The 19175-nt window shown below is 42.3% G+C and overlaps 1 protein-coding gene across 1 annotated transcript in view; it reads right to left on the bottom strand.

Annotated features, from left to right (window-relative positions):
- The window catches only part of FH (fumarate hydratase), a 118276-nt gene that overhangs the window by 53746 nt on the left and 45355 nt on the right, over nt 1–19175 (bottom strand). Inside the window, exons 3-5 of the mRNA XM_044291188.1 lie at nt 12605–12715; nt 11021–11197; nt 8125–8307 (exon numbers count right to left, since the gene is read on the bottom strand). Of these exons, the coding sequence (XP_044147123.1) occupies nt 8125–8307; nt 11021–11197; nt 12605–12715 (471 nt within the window). The remainder of the gene's footprint in view (nt 1–8124; nt 8308–11020; nt 11198–12604; nt 12716–19175) is intronic.

Genomic DNA, 19175 nt, shown 5'->3' with positions numbered 1-19175 from the left:
ACACCAAGCTGGTTCCAACATGCCATCATGACCAAGCGTGACGATTCCACATGTTTTTAAGGTTCTAATCAAGTTGTAATTGATATTCACTGAGCACGGTTTTATATATTTATTGATAATCATGAATATGTATTAACACTACTAACAATTTTTACACTGTATATGTATTATGTATTTTATGATTGAAGAATCATGACATCACTGTATTGATAGATGAATTATGTTTTTGAAGTCACCTTGATATTTATATAGCACTTTATTAACTAATTATGGATTTCCATTATGTAAATTGCTTGCACTATTTATATATGATACTGTGCACATGTTATTCAGCTGGACAAAGGCTCCATTGAGAGAGCTGAAACATTGCTGTCAGATGGGACAGTTGGATGCTAATGTCTGTAAAGTGCTGCGGAATATAGTAGCGCTATATAAGTGCATAAAATAAATAAATAGGTTAATAAACCATCCACTTTTTTTCATCACAATTTGGAGTGCTGCCGTCCTTCAACAGATATATATATATTTTTATTAATTTTATAAATTTTTAGCTACTGTAGTAAATTTCTAAAACACAGTTTCTGCGCGTACACACACGGTGTTCCAACAACCCCTGCGCGCTGATCAGAAATGGACGGTACTGATCACATCTGTGCTCAGATTCCCATGCAGGATTTTTGTTACTACATGTTTATATTGTTTTACGGATCCACTGCTAATGGATGCTGATGGAGCAGTGGTAATGTGCAACCACTATGCCAAGTAACCGGTTTGACTTTGGGCCAAACCCTCCCTTGCTCCCCTGATCTTCACCATTTAACCCCTATGCAGGAATCTGGTCTTTTCTGCAGGACAGAAACCAGACGACTACCTCCTGGGATGGTCCAGGTGTACTTGGCAGCTGGACTTTGTACTAAGAGCATTAGAACCCACCACAGAAGTAGAAAATGTACCAAAAGACAAGCACAGTTTGAACAGGAACAAAGACTGGAATACAGGTCTCTGGAACACAGATAAACTATGGCAGGAACAAAGACAGGATCATGGCAGACATGACAACCGACACAAAACAGAACAGCAGGCTGACAAAGCCTGGACAGGCAAATAGAAGAAGCTCAAAAGCTGTTGCTCAGCCAAGGGACGGTCACACAGACAGAAATACAGGTCCTTCTAAAAAAAATTAGCATATTGTGATAAAGTTCATTATTTTCTGTAATGTACTGATAAACATTAGACTTTCATATATTTTAGATTCATTCCACACAACTGAAGTAGTTCAAGCCTTTTATTGTTTTAATATTGATGATTTTGGCATACAGCTCATGAAAACCCCAAATTCCTCTCTCATAAAATTAGCATATCATGAAAAGGTTCTCTAAACGAGCTATTAAGCGATCCATCTGAATCAACTAATTAACTCTAAACACCTGCAAAAGATTCCTGAGGCTTTTAAAAACTCCCAGCCTGGTTCATTATTCAAAACCGCAATCATGGGTAAGACTGCCGACCTGACTGCTGTCCAGAAGGCCATCATTGACACCCTCAAGCAAGAGGGTAAGACACAGAAATAAATTTCTGAACGAATAGGCTGTTCTCAGAGTGCTGTATCAAGGCACCTCAGTGGGAAGTCTGTGGGAAGGAAAAAGTGTGGCAGAAAACGCTGCACAACGAGAAGAGGTGACCGGACCCTGAGGAAGATTGTGGAGAAGGACAGATTCCAGACCTTGGGGGACCTGCGGAAGCAGTGGACCGAGTCTGGAGTAGAAACATCCAGAGCCACCGTGAACAGGCGTGTGCAGGAAATGGGCTACAGGTGCCGCATTCCCCGGTCAAGCCACTTTTGAACCAGAAACAGCGGCAGAAGCACCTGACCTGGGCTACAGAGAAGCAGCACTGGACTGTTGCTCAGTGGTCCAAAGTACTTTTTTCGGATGAAAGCAAATTTTGCATGTCATTCGGAAATCAAGGTGCCAGAGTCTGGAGGAAGACTGGGGAGAGGGAAATGCCAAAATGCCTGAAGTCCAGTGTCAAGTACCCACAGTCAGTGATGGTCTGGGGTGCCATGTCAGCTGCTGGTGTTGGTCCACTGTGTTTCATCAAGGGCAGGGTCAATGCAGCTAGCCATCAGGAGATTTTGGAGCACTTCATGCTTCCATCTGCTGAAAAGCTTTATGGAGATGAAGATTTCATTTTTCAGCACGACCTGGCACCTGCTCACAGTGCCAAAACCACTGGTAAATGGTTTACTGACCATGGTATTACTGTGCTCAATTGGCCTGCCAACTCTCCTGACCTGAACCCCATAGAGAATCTGTGGGATATTGGGAAGAGAAAGTTGAGAGACGCAAGACCCAACACTCTGGATGAACTTAAGGCCGCTATCGAAGCATCCTGGGCCTCCATAACACCTCAGCAGTGCCACGCCGCATTGAAGCAGTAATTTCTGCAAAAGGATTCCCGACCAAGTATTGAGTGCATAACTGAACATAATTATTTGAAGGTTGACTTTTTTTGTATTAAAAACACTTTTCTTTTATTGGTCAGATGAAATATGCTAATTTTTTTAGATAGGAAATTTGGGTTTTCATGAGCTGTATGCCAAAATCATCAATATTAAAACAATAAAAGGCTTGAACTACTTCAGTTGTGTGTAATGAATCTAAAATATATGAAAGTCTAATGTTTATCAGTACATTACAGAAAATAATGAACTTTATCACAATATGCTAATTTTTTTAGAAGGACCTGTATATGTTTGAGCTGGTCAGCGATATTACACACAGGTGAACAAAAAGAAAAAGAGGAATTAACCTCTACATGTAACACAAGACACCCAGCAAGCAACTGCAATTAACCCCTGCCTTGCTGCGCATAACAGAGATACATACAACGACCCAATTCACACACAGTGGGTGAGATTTATCAAAACTGGTACAAAGGGAAACCGGCTTAGTTGGCAATATCAGCCAATCAGATTACACCTTTCATTTTTCAGAACTCCATTGGAAAATGAAAGGATCGAGCTGTTTGGTTGCTATGGGCAACCAAGTCAGTTTTCCTTTTCACCAGTTTTGATAAATCTCCCACAGTCTTCACGGCCAGTATGCACAGGACAGCGGCAGATGTGCACGGCTACACTGGTACATGGTCCTAGATATATACATGTGTCCGACAACAAGCCCACATGGCTTACAGGGACCAACAGAACAGACAAACACAGGAGGCAATTCACAAACAGCCACAGAAGACCGCAGCCAGCACGCATGATACCCGCAACATAGACTGCTGCCCCGACACACAACCCTAATCAAAATCGGGCATTGACCCTAAAAACTATATCTTTATTCAAATGCTTTTAAAATACCTAAAAGTAAAGAACCATACACAAAAACAAAAAAGTGGTCACAATGTCAATCCAATAGGTACTATTTAATATAAAAGGGTAATGAGGGTAGTAAATATGTGAGGGAAGCTATAGGGAGGGAAGTCTTTCCCCTATTAAACCCTATATATTCCTCAGCCCAGAGATGTCTCCTAATGGTGAGGACCCCGTCCTCGTACATATCCTGAAAGACCCTATTAAACCCTGATGAATGCCAAATTCCTATTCCACCCCGACACATTTCCCTCGATCTGTTCCTCAGGGGGTTAATATAGGAAAAAACTGGTCAACGACCAAGAATGGGGTGATCAAAAAAAGATAATGAAATGATAGGTGTACATATGAGGAGATCAGATCCGCAGATAGGATGTTACGGCTCATGCAGCATAGATACATATAAGTAACCCATGTGAGTAATCAGATTAGTGCCCCTGTGCGATGGCAGGGCGATTCCTAGAAAAAGATAAAGAGGATCATAACTGGCAGTCCTATAACAGAACAACACGCTCCTCGGCTGGTACATAATGGTGCAGCAATAATTGACAGTCCGTCCTGACTTTAAGTATTGGTGTGGAGCGGGACTTCCTCCCGCCGGAGCAGTCCGTTTCGGCACGGTGGAACACAACAGGAACGCATCCCCACCTTGCCTCCAACCACCTACTTCCAATGCGGTGGAAAGCACAGAAGAAATTGTGCGTTCCACCATGGACTTGGACAGGGAGAGACAGTAGGTATGTCTAAACTGTCATACTCCAAACTATTTCCATACTCCTGCCCCTAATACATACCTAGAGCGCCAAACTAATATCAGACTTGACCAGTAGACAGCTGTTTGATATAAATCAGTCTGGCAATTAATCCCAAAGAATCAAATCAAAATATGCAGCTTTTATGCATAAGCAATGGATGTCAGTTTTTCTCCTAAATTGTATTACATATTTACTACAAACCAATGCACCTGCGAATAAACAACATTAACCCACACTTTACACATGTTGAATCACACATCTTAATAAAAATAAAGATGGCCCCGTCATCCCAAAGAGTGTATTCAGCTGAGGAGGCACATACCATCGTTGCCTCCGATAGTGATATGGCCAGCAAAGGAAAAGATGCCACATTCCTCTACTCCACTTTCTCATCATCTAGTCATGAGGGACCCTCAAGAAGGCGCCCAGGAGAACAGCTGAGACAGCCCTGCAAAGTGGTCCCATACGGACTCCACCGCCTGATGATTATGCTCAAGTTCTGGAGTTTGAAGGCAGCTCAGGAATCAAGGTTGACACGGGGTGTAAACAGAAATTTCTTTTTATATTTCTGAAGATTTTATAAATGTAATGGTTGCCCAAACAAATTTATATGTCCAGCATCCATCATTATCATTTGCTTGAACCTTGAGTTGGAAGTAAATGCAACAGAGAAGATGACATTTTGGGGGCTTGTGTTGCATATGAGCTTTGTTAAGAAAACAGAAATTAATCAGTATTTGAATGCAGATGTTTTGTACCACACTCCACATGGCTCAGGCACAATTTGAAAGAATTCTAAAGTTTTTACATTATAATGATAATGCACAATGCTTGCCCCAAATGCTTGACAGTCTATTTTAACCCCTTGGATACTGGAGGTTTTTTCGTTTTAATTTTTCTTCCCCATTTTCCTGGAGCCATAACTTTCATTTTCCGTTCACATATCCATATGTGCCATTCCTCCACTGTTTTAATTTTTTTTTCTCTACAGCGTTAACTTTGCGGCAAAACGGACCTGTGCCCTTTATTCTGTGGGTCAGTACAATTAGAATAATACCCAATATGTATAGGTTTTATGTCTAAATAGCGTAAAAATAGTTTTATCTACTGAGCTGTGTGGGGGCTTATTTTTTTGCGTGACGGTCTGTAGTTTTTATTGATACCATTTTGGTGTGTGCATGACTTTTTGATCACATTTTATAAAAATTTTATGGGTAAGAAGAGAATCTGGCATTTTGACCTTTTTTCCCCCCATCACGCCATTCGCCATAGTGGAAAAATATTTTTATATTTTAATTTTTAATAGTACGGACGTTTTCAGATGCGGCAATGCCAATGATGTTTATATTTTTTATTTTATGTATAATTTTTTTAATATATTTTAGGGCTCTTTCACACTTGCGTTGTCCGGATCCGTTGTGTATTCCATTTGCCGGAAGTGCCCGCCGGATCCGTAACACCACAAGTGAACTGAAAGCATTTGAAGACTGATCCGTCTTCAAAATGCGTTCAGTGTTACTGTGGCAGCCAGGACGCGATCACGTCATCCATGCGCGTGGGGCACCCTGACGTCACTCTGAAGCGCCCCGGGAGCCGCACGGACGGTAAGTATACTGCTCCCCACTACACTTTACCATGGCAAACAGGACTTTAGCGTCCTGGCAGCCATGGTAACCATTCAGAAAAAGCTAAACGTCGGATCCGGTAATGCGCCGAAAAGACGTTTAGCTTAAGGCTGGATCCGGATTAATGCCTTACAATGGGCATTAATTCCGGATCCGGCCTTGCGGCAAGTGTTCAGGATTTTTGGCCAGAGCAAAAAGCGCAGCATTTTGTCCTGTCCTGAACTAAAGACATCATGAACGGATTTCTCTCCATTCAGAATGCATGGGGATAATCCTGATCAGGATTCTTCCGGCATAGAGCCCCGACGGAAAAGAACAACGCAAGTGTGAAAGAGCCTTAAATGCTGTGATCACTGGATCTAAAGGCTTTAACGACTGTGATCGGTCATTAGCTGCACGCGAGAGCGGGCGCCATGTTTACCCTTCGCTTTAGTGCCGTACATGTATGGAGCTGGTAGAAAAAAGTTGAAATTAGGCAAGTCCTCAAATACTTTATCACCACGTTTGCTGAGGTGTAGACCCCCAAAATAAACAACTGCATAGATGAGCCCCAATATCCAATATCTGCCCAGCAAGAGGGCAAGGTATGGAATTAAAATGTATAAGCTGTGCAAGAGTACCACTGGCTACACCCATAGTTTCTGGATTAAATCCCCAGAATACCAAGGAGTTAGTGGGCAAACAGTTTGGTACTTGCACCTGTTGGATCATGGTTACCACCTCTATGTGAATAACTATTACACAAGTATAAGGGCTCTTTCACACAAGCATGCCTCTTACGGTAATCAAGCTCTGTGTGAGAGGGATCATGTGTTCTGCACTTAGGAAGCACATGGCATTACCATGTTTGATAATGCTGCGTGCCTCTGCCTGACCTTTCTGTAACAGAATTATGACAAAGCTGTCAGTACGATTCTAAAAAGCCGAGTATGCACACTGTACTGTTGACACTATTTCAAGCTGCAAGCTTGATAGGAACATTACTTTAATTTCAAGAAGTGGTGACTAAGGCCTTAATTTCTCAAATCAAGGAAGAAAAGGGTTTCACCATTTCTGGATGTAGCCCCAGGGAAACATTTCCCTGGTGAAGTCCCTGCTGTGTTCCAAAAAGGGGATACAAAAAGGATATCATTTATCACTGTGAAACCAGCCCTGTGCATAAACGATTGCTTCAAAGTGTACAACTCATCTATGCATTGGTAATTTTACCCTTTATGCCCACTGCAATTTGACCACTTTATTAGGGCTCATGCACACAAACGTATGCGTCCGCCCGGAGAAAAAAAAAAATCAAATCTCCAGAGGCAACAAGGTTTCTTTACTGTAAAAGCTGTAAATCTTTGGAATGGTCCATCTCAGGACATGATCACAGTAGGGACCGTGGAACATAAAAATAAAAGGCTCAGGCGATTTCTTTAAGGCCTCTTTCACATAGGCGTCCCGGATTTGCTCTGGATGCGTCGAGTGTGCATTGCGGGAAACCCGCGCGAGTGCGCACGCAATTTCAGTCAGTTTTGACTACAATTGCGTTGGTGCAATGCATTTTGCACACGCGTGATAAAAAAACTGAAGTTCAGGTTTGGGTTAGGTGTTCTGTAGATTTTATTATTTCCCCTTATAACATGGTTATAAGGGAAAAATAATAATAGCATTCTTAATACAGAATGCTTTTAAAAATGTGGCTTGAGGGGTTAAAAAATTTAAAAAAATTAACTCACCTCATCCTCTTGTTTGCGTAGCCAGCATCTTCTTTCAGGACCTGCAAAAAGACCTTTGATGACGTAATCACGCTCACCAAGTGGTGAGAGCGGTGACATCAGCGCAGGTACTGCTGAATGAAGATAGAAGATTACGTCATCAAAAAGGTCCTTTTGCAGGTCCTGAAAGAAGAAGAAAGAAGACCACAAACAAGAGGATGAGGCGAGTTATTTGATTTTTTTAGCCCCTCAAGCCACATTTTAGTAAGCATTCTGTATTAAGAAACCATGTTATAAGGGAAAATAATACAGTGATTAGACTTTAATGGGGTCGCTCATCTGCATCATCTCCTAGCAACCATGCGTGAAAATCGCACCACATCTGCACTTGCTTGCGATTTTTACGCAGACCCATTCATTTCTATGGGGCCTGCGTTGCATGAAAAACACAGAATATAGAACATGCTGCGATTTTCACGCAACGCACAGGTGATGCGTGAAAATCACTGCTCATCTGAACAGCCCCACTGAAGTGAATGGGTCCGGAATCAGTGCGGGTGCAATGCGTTCACCTCACGCATTGCACCCATGTGAAAGTAAGCAGAATTATGGCTTGGATGCAAGTTTTATTTTTTTTAATCGTACTATATAATTCTCGGATTACACCCTACCTGTCCCAAAGTAAGTGGCACTGCATCTTGTGTGTGGGTACGGCCAATTTTAATAATGTTTGCAAATTCTTTAGATTTTTTTTCTAATGAATCATGAAGCTTTTTCAGTCCAGGTAACAGAACTTCATTAACTTCTTTGGCAGCAGCAATATGCATTGCTGTGGGAAAAGTATCATTGGAACTCTGCAAAAAGCAAAGAATAAAAATATCAGAAAGAAAAGCATTGCCTCTAAATTGCAGAATATCTGAACACAAGCTGATGTGCACTCAGAGGTGTATCACATTTATAGAAGATACCGTAAAGTTAAAGGGGTTGTGTCACTTCAGCAAATAGCATTTATTAAGTAGAGAAAGTTAATACAAGTTAATATTGTTTATTGTCCATATTGCCTCCTTTGTTGCCTCGATTAATTCTTCCATCAAATTATACAATTTTACATGGTTATGACTAGAGATGAGCGAATTTCAGGTTATGAAATTTATTTACGCTTCATTTACTGGTAAAAGGTGAATTGCGTTATGGATTCCATTACCACGGACCATAACGCAATTCTACGACGGAATGCCTAATGTAATGCCTTTAGAGGCATTCCGTTATTCATTTCGTCGTAATAAAAGTCTATGGGCATGTAAAATGGATCAATTTTGCAGCCCATAGACTTCTACTTTGACGGCATGAATAACGGAATGCCTCTAAAGGCATTCCATTATGCATTCCGTCGTAGAATTGCGTTATGGTCCGTGGTAATGGAATCCATAACGCAATTCACCTTTTACCAGTAAAGTAAATTTGCTCATCACTAGTTACGACCACACTACAATCCAGCAGTGGTGGATGTGCTTGCACACTATGAAAAAAATATAAATAAATCACCAGCCAATGTGAGCTCCCACGGTCCTGGCCACCAGAGAGGCTGGCACTTTTTCCTACAATGCGCAAGCATGACCTCCACCGATTGATTGCTGGGTGGTCGTAACCATAGAAACGGGCAGTGTATTTGATGAAAAAAAAAATAATTAATCCAGCGAGCAAAAGAAGCAATATGGACAATCACAATATATTAGTAAGTGGCTTGGTATTAACGTTCTCTAAATGCAACTTAGGCTACTTTCACATTAGCGTTTTCAATTCTGCTATTGAGATCAGTCATAGGATCTCAATAGCGGAAGAAAACGCTTCAGGTTTTGTCCCCATTCATTGTCAATGGGGACAAAACTGAACTGAACCAAACCAAACGGAATGCACCAAAATGCATTCTGTTCCGTTTGGTTGTGTCCCCATTGTGGACAGAAAAACAAGTTTTTTTCTGCACCATTTTTCTGTTCGCGATGCAAAGCAAGACGGATCCGTCCTGACACACAATGTAAGTCAATGGGGACAGATCAGTTTTCTCTGACACAATAGAAAATGGATCAGTCTCCCATTGACTTTCAATGGTGTTCATAACGTCATGGCTATATAAAGACATAATACAACCGGATCCGTTCATGACAGATGCATGCGGTTGTATTATTGTAACAAAAGCGTTTTTTGTGGATCCATTACAGATCCGCAAAAAACGCTGGTGTGAAAGTAGCCTAAGGTATTAATGACTGAAAGGCTGTTGCAAAACAAAACAAGACATGTTAAAGAAACACTGAAAGTTCCCATTACAACAGAGGTGAAAGATTATTTCTGATAACTTAAATAGAATTACAGCTATATTCATACATCTGCAGTACATGTGCATACAATACAAAAATGAGTCATTATTCTACGTTAAAGGGGTTATCTAATTTCACAAACCAGGCCCCTCACAGGTAATATACTTACCCAGCTCCTGGTCCCCGCACCGCCGCTTCTCTGTGTACACGGATTAAAACAGCCGGTGTCTGGGAGGGTGCAGCTGCTCCCCCCCCCCCCGAATGTTTTCATCCGTGTACAGGGAGAAGCAGCAGTGAGGGGACCAGGAGCGGGGTTAGTATATTAACTGTGAGGGGCACGGCACATGGGTGGGCTGTTTGTGAAATTGGAGTTGAAGTTGTTTCATTTCACCAAATCGCATTTATCATGTAGAGGAAGTTAATACAAGGCACCTACTAATGTATTGTGATTGTCCATATTGCCTCCTTTGCTGGCTGGATTCATTTTTTCAGCCTATTATACACTGCTCGTTTCCACGGTTATCACTAGTGTTATGGGAATGGAACTTCGGATCATAGATCCGAAGTTGATTCGTTCCAAGACCTTGTTTTAATGCTGTCCAGAAAACCACATTATAAATGTGTTGCCTCCGTGGAGGCAAAATTAATTTCACCTGAAGACGCACGGGACTTCGGTGAATGAATTTGGTATTCTTTTCTAAATTTTTAAATACATTTAAAATTCAGTACCAAACCGCAACTTCTGATTGCTATTTGACATTGTTTTTATAGACCAGAAGTGATTACCGAATTCATTCACTTGCACGACTTTGGCCGATTTTATTGCTGTACAAACACAGGACTCCGGACAGCATGAAAACGAAGTGTTGGAACTAACAGATTTCGGATCTATGATCTAAAGCTCGATTCGTTCAACACTAGTTATGAACACCCTGCAATCCAGCATGCCCATGCTGGCACACTACAAGAAAGGGGCGCTTTTTCCTACAGCATGCAAGCACGCCCACCGCTGATTGGTTGCAGGATGGTCATACCCATGGAAACTAGTAATGTATAATGTAATGGAAAAATGAATCCAGCCAGCAAAGGAGGCAATATGGACAATCACAATACATTAGTAAATGCCTCGTTTTGACTTTCTCTACATGATAAATGCCACTTGCTCAAGTGAGATAACCCCTTCAAGGTACAAAGTTTTAAAGTGTACCTAGATTTACAAAAAATATAAAAATATAAAAAACACTGTACTTGCCTGGCTTTTATTAACGTGATCATTAGGGTGCACGGGGTCTTTGCTTCCAAGCTTTCCACCCATCATCTCAATGGCTCGGTTACTAATTACTTCATTAACATTCATGTTGCTCTGTGTTCCAGAGCCAGTTTGCCACACAGCTAAAGGGAAATGATCATCAAGCTTACCAGCGGCAACCTAATGTTGGAACAAATGAGCAAGAAAAGTTCATCTGGAAGATTATTAAAGGGGTCTTCCGAGATCTTTTTTTCTGAAGACCTATCCTCTGGATAGGTCATCAGTATCTGACTGGTGGGGTCCGACACCCGGGACCCCCACCAATCAGCTGCTTGAGAAGAAGGACTCAAAGGAGCGCAGAAGCCTTCTCTCTGCTTTTTCTAGGCTAGTTACTACACATTCAATCAATCACGTGGCCTAGGAACAGATCAGCCTCATTCCATTCAATTAGGCTGAGCTGCAATACCAAGCACAACCGCTATACAATGTCTGGCACTGTGCTTGTTAAGCTGCTGCTGCCTTCTCAAAAAAGCCGATTGGCGGGAGTCCTGGGCTTCGGATCCCCACCGATCAGATATTGATGACCTACCCTGAGGATAGGATTTCAATGTGTTAGGACGTTTCTGAACACTCTTGCAGAGTTGGAAGCTGCAAGGAGCCCATTGTCAGAGACAGCTAGGTCCCCCATTCATGTATTTACCAGTCCTGCCTCTCCTATAGTAGCACTCAATGAGCGTAGTGCAGCTTCCAGTTCTGGTCTTAGCAATCACATCATACCGGACTCCAGGCAATCGCAGACCCAGAAGTCTTGTTTGGTGGGCACAAAGTGCAAAATAAAAAAAGTAAAGCAAAGTAGATAAAAAAAAATAAAAAAACTCAGTAGGACTCCTCAGCAGGGAGGGGGCAGAGAGATTTGTACATCGGTTAGGCCCGGTTAGAGTACAAGGAGTGTGGTCTTTATATACTTTATGTCTTATCGCCAGCAGGGAAGATGCCGGTGTGACGCCGCCTGGGCTTACTGTCACAGCAATGTGAAGGAAAGTCTCAGTAAACACCCCCCCCCATGGCAAAGCACAACCATTTTCCTATAGGAAGTCAATCTCGGTAACAGCAGGTCATTCTTTGGAGCAGACACATTTAAAGTGTATCTCAAACTTTTCAAATACTGTATTAAAACTTATTGTAAATACCGGATTTTTATTTATTTTTTCTAATATCCTTTTTTTTTTTTACATTTTCCCAGCAAAATAGGCACCTATATTTCTGGTGTGTACAGTGCTTTAGAATCCATAGTCCCATACAGCGCTGTGTATGGGAGTACGGACTCCCCTGCAGCCCCATCGAGTGATGTACAGACCAGAGGATCAATCCATCTGCCTGTACCAGCGGTGCTTTCCTAAAGCCTGGCATAAATGGGCTATGTAAGGCTTCAGCAAAGTGGAGTAGCAACGTCGTGTGTGAGCTCGAGCGCCACTTGATTGGCTGTTAATAGCCGATTCAGCTATAAGAGACATTGCTCCTCTACATTTCATACAGGTTTGCTCTACCCATGATGGAAAGTGCCAGTTTACCGATTCACATGCTTACCTCATCAGCCGCCTTGATAATATACTCAGCGATTTTGGGGTCAAGGCCGTAATCCTTGTTTACTTCTGCTGCTGCTTTTTTTAAGATTCCAAATGCTCTGATAACTTGCAACTAAAATGGAAAACATGGAAAAAAAGGAGTGTAAAAGCTAAAGTAGCACACTGGGATGTGAATTTTGAGTAATGAGCAGTGTTACAATTCGGTGAATGCACTTGTTGCTGTTGGGATGCTAAGCAGCAAACACAGCAATTGCAGAAATTATTCATAATAGTAATATGTAGCACTGTGCGGTCATGGCACAAAAAGAATCATAATTATTTTAACTTTATAAATGAATATCGATTATAATCGTGATCATTTTTTTCTTGCTAAGTTAACTATAAAACATGCCCAAGTTACAAAACTGAGTTCATCTTCAGACATGATGGCAGGGCCGGTTATAGTTTCATGTGGGCCCCCTTGTGGCATTTAGTCAAGTGTCACTACGGCATCTGAGAGTGTTAGAAAACGGAAACGCGGGCTTCCTGCTCAGACGCGCCTTCCTCCAGCGTAAATCAGACCACTAGGTGGCAGCACTAAACTGTTATATAGTGATTTCTATAGAGAGTAATGGAGCAATTTCCATTATTCTGTATAAGTTGCAATCTGATTAAAAGTACGGTAATTAAAAAAAGTGATTAAAAAAAAAGTGATCCCACACTCTGATATTCCGAGGAGCTGTTTTAATCGCCATTCCTTAATATGGGCCTCTTTACTCGAGCACTTTGGTGCTCGACCAACACTAACTCATACTATTAAAATATATTTTAAAAAAAAATTAAAAAAAGTTAGCCCATATGGTGAAGAAACAACAACAACAAAAAGGCCGATTTGACGTTTTTCTTCATCACTTTATCTCCCAAGAAAAGTGAATAAAAAGTGATCAAGTCATACACACCCCAAAATGGTATTGTAAAAAAAGACAGATTTCCCTCAAATGAGCCCCCACACATCTCTGTAGTGTGGCAATGTGAATAGTGATGGGTGCAGTAAAGTCCCGGGGAAGCATGAAAAAGGGGTGTTGTTTGCACCAGGAGTGTGTCACCAAGGGGCCCGACCTTGGTGGAGTAAAAGCCCTAGATATAGGTGGCCACCAAGTTAGTTGGTGGACACCAAGACAGCTAGTCCAGGGCAGGCTTTTACTGGGAACAGGCAATGTGTTGGGTGGGTGACAGTTCCCCATGCTCCAGTCCAGGATTTTGGAATATGCCCAGGTCCAGGGATGATATTTAATCCTGCTGCTGGACTTGGGTGTGGCCCTCAGTCTGGGGAAGGAGACTGAGTTTTTGTAAAACCCAGTCCTGCTGGAGGCTGTGCGAGTGTGGTCTCAGCTGGACAAGGCTGAGAGACCATCAGGCTGGGAGATAGTCTGGACTGACCATGCTACAGCCTGGAGTACTACTGGCTGAGAAAGCCGCACCAGAGACAGTGTGTGAACTGCTCTCTGTTTAGGTGCTTTAGGGATTTATGTTATATGATTAGGTAGAGCCCAAATGGGCAGGTTTTCATTTTGAAACGTGTTTGTTGGTGCTGGTTTAAAAAATAAATGCACTGTTTGGACAAATCAACACGGTTGTCAGCGACAATTCTTTGACTGAGACCCTGGAGATACAGCTAAACCCCCACAGTAGACATAACTATAAACAAAGTTATGGGGGTCACATACACACACACACACACATACATAAAATCTACGTATCCCACTTAGAAATCATGGAGGGGTTTGAAGTTCACATTGTAGGTGCATTCCCGCTCAGACAAAATATAAAATAAAAAATATTCAGGAAATTACATTGTATGATTTTTAAAGAATGTATTTGTCTTGCATTCCTGAACATAAATATTTGAACACCTGAGAAACAGCAAGAATTCTGGCTGTCAAAGACCTGTTACTGTGCCTTTAAAAAGGCCACCTCTACTCCACTCATTAATCTAACTTAGTAGCACCTGTCTGAGCTCTTCAAAGACACCTGCCCACCCCACAGTCAGTCAGATGCCAACTACTTACCATGGGCAAGACCAAAAGTTGTCAAAAGACACCGGAGACAAAACAGATGACCTCTACAAGGCTGGGAAGGGCTACGAGGCAATTGCCAAGCAGATTGGTGAAAACAGATTAACTGTTGGCGCAATTGTTAGAAAATGGAAGAGACAATCTCACCTCGTGGGGTATCACGGATAAGAAAGGTGAGGAATCGGCCCTGAACTACAAGGGAGAAGCTGGTCAATGACATGAAGAGAGCTGGGACCAAGGTTTCCGGTAGAACACTACGCTGTCATGGTTTCAAATAATGCATTGCACGGAAGGTTCCGCTGCTCAAGTCATCACATGTCCAGGCCTGTCTGAAGTTTGCCAATGAACATCTGGATGATACAGAGGAGGCATGGAAGAAAGTCATGTGGTCAGATGAGACCAAAGTAGAACTTTTTGGTCTACACTTCACTTGTGTTTGGAGGAAAAAGAAGGATGAGTTGAATCCCAAGAACACCATCCCTTTTGTACAGATTTTCTCAGGTGTTCAAATACTTATGTTCAGCAGTGGAAGACAAATTCTTTAAAACAACTGATACAATGTGATTTCCTGATTTTTTATTTTATGAGTGGGAATGCACCTACAATGCGAATTTCAGACCCCTACATGATTTCTAAGTGGGAGAACTTGCAAAATCGCAGGGTGTTCAAATACTTCTGTAATTACACATTTATTTTGTGCCATACATTTTTTTACATTATAAAAAATAAATAAAAATTATACTTCTGCTGTATAGGAATACCTAATAAATGAGAAACTACTATGAGGTTTTTCTAGCACAGTTTAGCATTTAGCTTCATAGCTCAGTGGTTAAGGTTCTTGCCTCTAATGTAGAAAGTTGCGAGTTTAAATCCCGGCAGAAACATTTCAGAAATAAAGGCTAAATTAGACTTAAATACACTGGGTGTCCCCAAGTATACTGATAATGATTTGGGATACCCCCTTCATGTTCATAGCACTGACTCCAGTGCTATGGACATAGCCATATATGGAGTCAAAGCAGGGACTAGATTTCTGACTGTTCAGTAACACTGAGGGTCCATTCACACGTCAGTATTTTTACCTTTCCAGATAAACGTTCCTGTTTTTTGCGGATCCGAAAATCTGGATGACATGAGGATGCTTTTAGCATGTCTTCCAGATTTTCGACGGATCCATTGACTAGAATGGGATGACTGAACGCAAAATCGGACAAATAGTAGGACAGGGTATATTTTTTTCCAGGATCTGAATAACGGAACCCACGGAACGGAGCGGAATCACGGAATCGGAGGGCACCATGAGTGCTGTCCGATTATTTGCTGATTCTATTGAAAATGAATGGATCCGCATAACGTTCCGTTTTTAATCGGAACGGATGCGGAACACCAAAACGGACGTGTGAATGGACCCTGAGGGATTCCCCATACAGTGATCTTCAGCATAGACCCGAGTAGGCCCCTTAGAAGTAGTGGGCCCTGACACTTGCATGATGGTACAGAACAGGATAGTAATGGTTGTCAACATACATGCACACAATAAACTCATTGGTAATGCTCATATCTGCAGTTCATAAACAGCACTGCTGTGCACACACAGCGCAGAGCTGGCCTCTTGACTGAGGAGGAAGCCATGTTTGATCCCCTCTGATTTAATAGTTATCCCTTATTCTATGGATAACAGATAATGTAATGACCAGAATACCACTTAAAGGAGTTGTCTCAAAGTTAAAAAGGTCGTCCGGTCCCAAAATCAAAGTTCTTTTTATGTGCTCCTAACACCCCTCACATGCATATGTGCCCCTTTTTGTTTTGTTGAATACATAACTTTATTGATACACAAGCCTGGCTGCACTGCACAGTGATGAGTCACAGGCTGGACATGCCCCCCACTCTGCTGTCTGCAGCTGCTACACCCGCACATGAATTTACTTCTCACTCAGTGTCTAAATCCTATCACTGACAGTCCACAGGCCGTTCCCTAAAGCCTATAGATCATACGAGTGTATCAAGTATAGGGTGGCCACCTTTCCCAACAAAAAATATCGGCCAAGTTAAGCCACACCCCAAAGGGTTGTAGTTGTGGGGGCGTGGCTTAACACAGGGTGTTAAATCGCTGTAATATTGTGGCTCCCAATAATATTAATTACCCCCAGTGGGGGGAACGACTTGAACCCATAACCATCTGTGCCAAAAGTCATTTTAGTGTACTATGTTACAAATTTTTCTTTTGGCATGGTGCACCCTGGAGGAGCCTTATAACTTGCTCACCTCAGAGTTCAGATTCATGCTGACAATGCTTCTGAGGCAGAGTGCTTCATTAGCGATGATGACAGGGTTGAGCGAAATCCGAAGTCGATTAGTTAGAAAACGTTGTTTGTAAGGTTGTTTCTGTGTACAGCATTAAAATGTACGAGCTCCATGTAGGAAAACTGCACCTTGGCCGAAGTTGTGCAAGACTTCAGTAAATGACTTCGGTATACCTATCTGCATACTTAAAGAGGACCTTTCACTAGTATACAAACTAAAAACTAACTCTATCTGTGGGCAGGCTATGAGCTGTGTGCTGCGATTGGCTAGCCCTGCAGCAAGGGACACGCCTCCTACAAAAAAATCAGTCCAGTACAACAGACGGAGCTGAGACACCGGAGCCTATACCGGGCGAACGGAGCGGCGCCCAGGCATACTAGAAAGTGCAGGGGGACCCCTGGGCGCCGCTCTGCCCACAGATAGTTAGTATACTAGTGAAAGGTCCTCTTTAAACGTTTAAAAGTAGGAATGTGAAGTTGGCGTCGGTACAGAGGTACCGGCTAGGACAAAAGCAGACTTCAGATTCCTGTTTTAAAGTGTTTTTAACGACACATATAGGAATACCGAAGTCAATTACCAAAGTCTTGCACAACTTTGGCCGAGACAAAGTTTTCCTACGTGGAGCACATACATTGTAATGCTGTACGGAAACAATTGATCCGAAGCTTGATTCGCTCAACCTTAATGACAGTGTTTCAGACACTTCTATTAGGGATGATACTGTATTCCAATAAGAAGTGTCAGATCTGAGTGGTACTGCAGGGTGAGAAATACCAGGCCCACCCATTGAAGTTGCTACTCTTACATGGACATCGACCACATAATTTTCCTCAATAATATCCAAATTCACTGCCACCCCAGGGATAAATTCCATAATGGATTATTTTTCACTTTATACCGTAAGTGATGGACTCTTATCTGATATAGTCCACCAAACAAATATATATGTGAGGCAGCACATTGTGCTGCATCCCTCATCTATATACTCCAGTGACCGGAAATCCACAGCTCTGCACGAGTTATAAAAAATCTTGGTGCTTACCTTCAACATCAGAATTGCCGAATATGTGATCATACTCGGCATCCAGCGGCACTCACGTCACCCCTGTATTCCCTGCAGTAATGCCCAGACACCGCTATGAAGGACAATAAACAAGCCCTTCCCAAAACAGATTAAAGGGGTTGTCCAAGTTATAGGATAACTTGTCCCCAGGATAGGTCATCAATATCAGATTGTAAGGGGTCCGACACTCGGCACCCCCTCCGATCAGCTGTTTGAAGAGAAGGCATGCGCAGTGTCAGCGCTGCCTCCTCTTCACTGTTTACCTTCTAGCCGTTGCATCTGAAGCGGTGAGCAGGTGTAATTACACCCAAGCCGTCCCATTCATTTCAATAGGAAGGCTTGGGTGTAATTACACCTGCTCACCACTGCAGATGCAACGGCTAGAAGGTAAACAGTGAAGAGGAGGCGGCACTGACACCGTGCGAGTCTCCTCCTCCAACAGCTGATCAGAGGGGGTGCCGGGTGTCGGACCCCCTCCGATCTGATATTGATGACCTATCCTGGGGATAGGTCATCAATAAATATAACTTGGACAACCCCTTTAACCTTTTGACCATTGATTATTAAAACCCATTACACCTCTGAACAAAGTGTCAGCACTGACGTATCCCTAATGAGTTGTAAGGGAAGACTGTCCTTCAGACAATTTAAACCATCAATAAAGCGAACAAGAGGGGTAAAGCTGTATAAGCTTTGTGAAAGTCAAACAAGCTATACTTCTGCCTTTAGAATTTATGAAGGGAGGGACAGAGAAATAAATCCTCCAGGGTGTCCACCTAATCTGACCGTCAGCCCTTACTGCACAAAGGGTATCAATTGCAGGAGAACAGGCCAAACGGCCTTATAAACTATGTTACTAGGTTACCTATATACATCCAATTTTTACACAAGTGTGCCCTTAGCCAAACTCCTGCACACATCACACACTGGAGCCTGTGGAACATTTCAAAAATATAAAAAGGGCTTTCCACCGCAGCTGGTAGGAAAGCAAATGCCAAAAGGATTGTTAAAGTGATGAACTGTTGGCCGCCAAGTTTAGGGACAGAAAATACGTGTATGTCCTGAATACAGTGGCAGTAAGGGGAATGGGATCCACATCCGACGAGCAAAAAACTGTGTGCTTAACGGACTACAATAAATTCATGAGG

The sequence above is a fragment of the Bufo gargarizans genome, chromosome 4 (genome assembly GCF_014858855.1).
Source record: "Bufo gargarizans isolate SCDJY-AF-19 chromosome 4, ASM1485885v1, whole genome shotgun sequence".
Classification (NCBI taxonomy): domain Eukaryota; kingdom Metazoa; phylum Chordata; class Amphibia; order Anura; family Bufonidae; genus Bufo; species Bufo gargarizans.
Note: the sequence above shows the minus strand (reverse complement) of the source record. Positions and strands in the feature narration are given on the sequence as shown.